The sequence below is a fragment of the Solanum dulcamara genome, chromosome 3 (genome assembly GCF_947179165.1).
Source record: "Solanum dulcamara chromosome 3, daSolDulc1.2, whole genome shotgun sequence".
In the NCBI taxonomy this organism is placed as follows: domain Eukaryota; kingdom Viridiplantae; phylum Streptophyta; class Magnoliopsida; order Solanales; family Solanaceae; genus Solanum; species Solanum dulcamara.
In genome coordinates, this window is record NC_077239.1 from 68,265,778 (window position 1) to 68,268,141 (window position 2,364).

At 37.4% G+C, this 2,364-nt stretch overlaps 1 protein-coding gene across 1 annotated transcript; it reads left to right on the forward strand.

Annotated features, from left to right (window-relative positions):
- Positions 1-635: 635 nt before the first annotated feature.
- LOC129883624 (uncharacterized) lies at positions 636-1,509 on the forward strand. Its single transcript, XM_055958247.1, has 2 exons — positions 636-824; positions 1,177-1,509. Exons 1-2 carry the CDS (start codon positions 636-638, stop codon positions 1,507-1,509), a joined length of 522 nt encoding a protein of 173 aa, XP_055814222.1.
- The last annotated feature ends 855 nt before the right edge of the window (positions 1,510-2,364 follow it).

Consider the following 2,364-nt stretch of genomic DNA (forward strand, 5'->3'; position numbering starts at 1 on the left):
CGTCTAGTCTAGTAGAGGTATGTTATATTGTTATGTCTATGTTGTCTTATTTATTCTAAGATTTATCTTGATTTCTCTTATATTGAGATTTTCATATTGAGACTTATATCTACATTCATTATAACTTGTTGATGTATTCTTACTTATCTTATGTATGCTCATGTATGATATGCTAAGAGGCTTGGTTGGCATCTCTCGGGATCTTAATCACTGCATCACATCTAGGGCGTAGCTTGGGTCGTGACAAACTTGATATCAGAGCACAAAGTTTTAAGGTGTCCTAGGGATTCTAACATGCCATATCAAGTAAAGTCATATTTATGGGTTTGAAGCATGCCACATCTATGAATGAGAGTATATAAGGCGTTTTAGGAAATTCCACTTCTTTTCATCATTCTTAAGTCTTGCGATAGAGTTGAACTCAAAGGTATTCCCTTCTAAAGTTTTCTCTTTGTGATTACATAATCATGCCTCCACGAAAAGCTCTAAAGAAATGTCGAAAAGAAGAAACAAGCTCCAAATGATCCTTTGGTCGAAAAAATATCTCATGCCAAATTTTGAGCGGCTTTTCAAGTGCTTCCTCAAGCCATGGCGGCTTAAGTAAATCAAGAGGTTTTTGTTCCCTAAATCCAAATATGGGTATGATGGTGACAAGGGTCTGTGGTTTCACAAGGATAAATGCTCGGAAGTTTCATAGCTTGAAGTTAGACGAGGATCCTCAAGAGTTCATTGAGGGGATCGATAAGATTATTGATCATAGGACTGTCACTAGTAGAGAAGGTGTACTTGGACGCCTATCAACTCAAAGGATTTGCACAAATTTGGTTTGATCATTAGAAGAGCGAAAGAGCTAAAGGTACAGATTCCGTTACTTGGGGAGAGTTTAAAGATGTTTTTCTTGAATATTTCCTTCCTTTAGAGTTGAGGGAAGATAATATCCAAGAGTTTATAAACTTGAATCAGGAAGTATGAGTGAGAGGGAGTATGCCCTCAAGTTCACGCAATTGTCAAAGTATGCTCCGTTCATGGTTGTTGATTCTAGAGCTCGTATGAGCAAATTTATTTTGGCTATTTTGGACTTGGTGTCCAAAGACTGTAAAACTACGACGTTGATTAAAGAGATAAATATCTTGAGACTGATGACTCATATGAGTAAATCGAGAAAGATAAGCTTAGGGAGAAGGCCAGAGAGCAAAGAGGGCAAGGACCAATAGTGGTGACTTTTCACATGCTAAATCCAAAAATGTTAGTCGTCAACAATTTAACCAAAGGTTCTTTGATCAAAATTCTTCAAGCACTCCTTCTCCAAAGTTTGATAAGGATAGGGTGTCTAACCCTAAGTTTCAAAGAGGAGCTCTTAGTGGTCAGAATATCCCCTCATGCAAGAACTGTGGGAAGAGGCATCAAAGAGAGTATTTGGCAAGATTGGGTGCTTGCTTTAGTTGTGGAAAGATGGGTCACCAAGTGAAGAATTGTCCTTCGAGCGCTACTAGAGGTGGAGGTGGTTGACTCGAGACTCAGACATAGATTATTGCAGGTCTACCAGCTCAGCATGGTACTATTTCAGGTTCTGGTAGTGATTAGCGCCAACAAAGATTCTATGCCTTATATACTCAATAAGATTTTGAGGATTCTCCCGATGTGGTTACTGGTATGTTACGGGTCTTTACTTTTATGTTTATGCCTCGAAGTGAATCTTTCTTTTGTTACACCATATCTTACTATGAAACTTGATGTCAGTCCTGAGATCTTGTTAGAGCCTTTTTTGGTGTTGGTTTTAAGGTTTAGCTAAGTGGGTGTATAGAAATTATACTGTCTAAATTTTTCATAAAGTTACTTTTTGTGATCTCGTAAAGCTTAATATGACTGATTTTAATGTTATCCTTGTTATTAATTAGCTTATGCATGTTATACTTCTATTTATTATAGAGCCTGAGTGGTTAAGTTTCTATTTCCTAATGAGTCAGTCCTAGAATGGAAGGATAGTAATTCCGTGTTCAAAGGTCAATTCATCTCGTGCCTTAAAGCTAGGAAAATAATTTCTAAGGGCCGCATCTATCATATAGTTTAGGTTAGGGATATATTCTGAATCCCCTACTCTTGAGTCAGTCCTCATTGTTAATGATTTTTCAGAAGTGTTACACGATGAAATACTCGGTATATCTCTCGAAAGGGAAATTGACTTTGGCATAGATCTCCTTCTTAATACCCAGCCTATCACTATCCCTCCTTATTGAATGGATCCAACAAAACTTAAGGAGTTATAAGATTTGTTAGATAAAGGTTTTATTAGACCAAGTATCGCTCTGTGGGGTGCTCTGGTTCTCTTTGTGTGAAAGAGGATGGTTCTCTGCATATGTATAT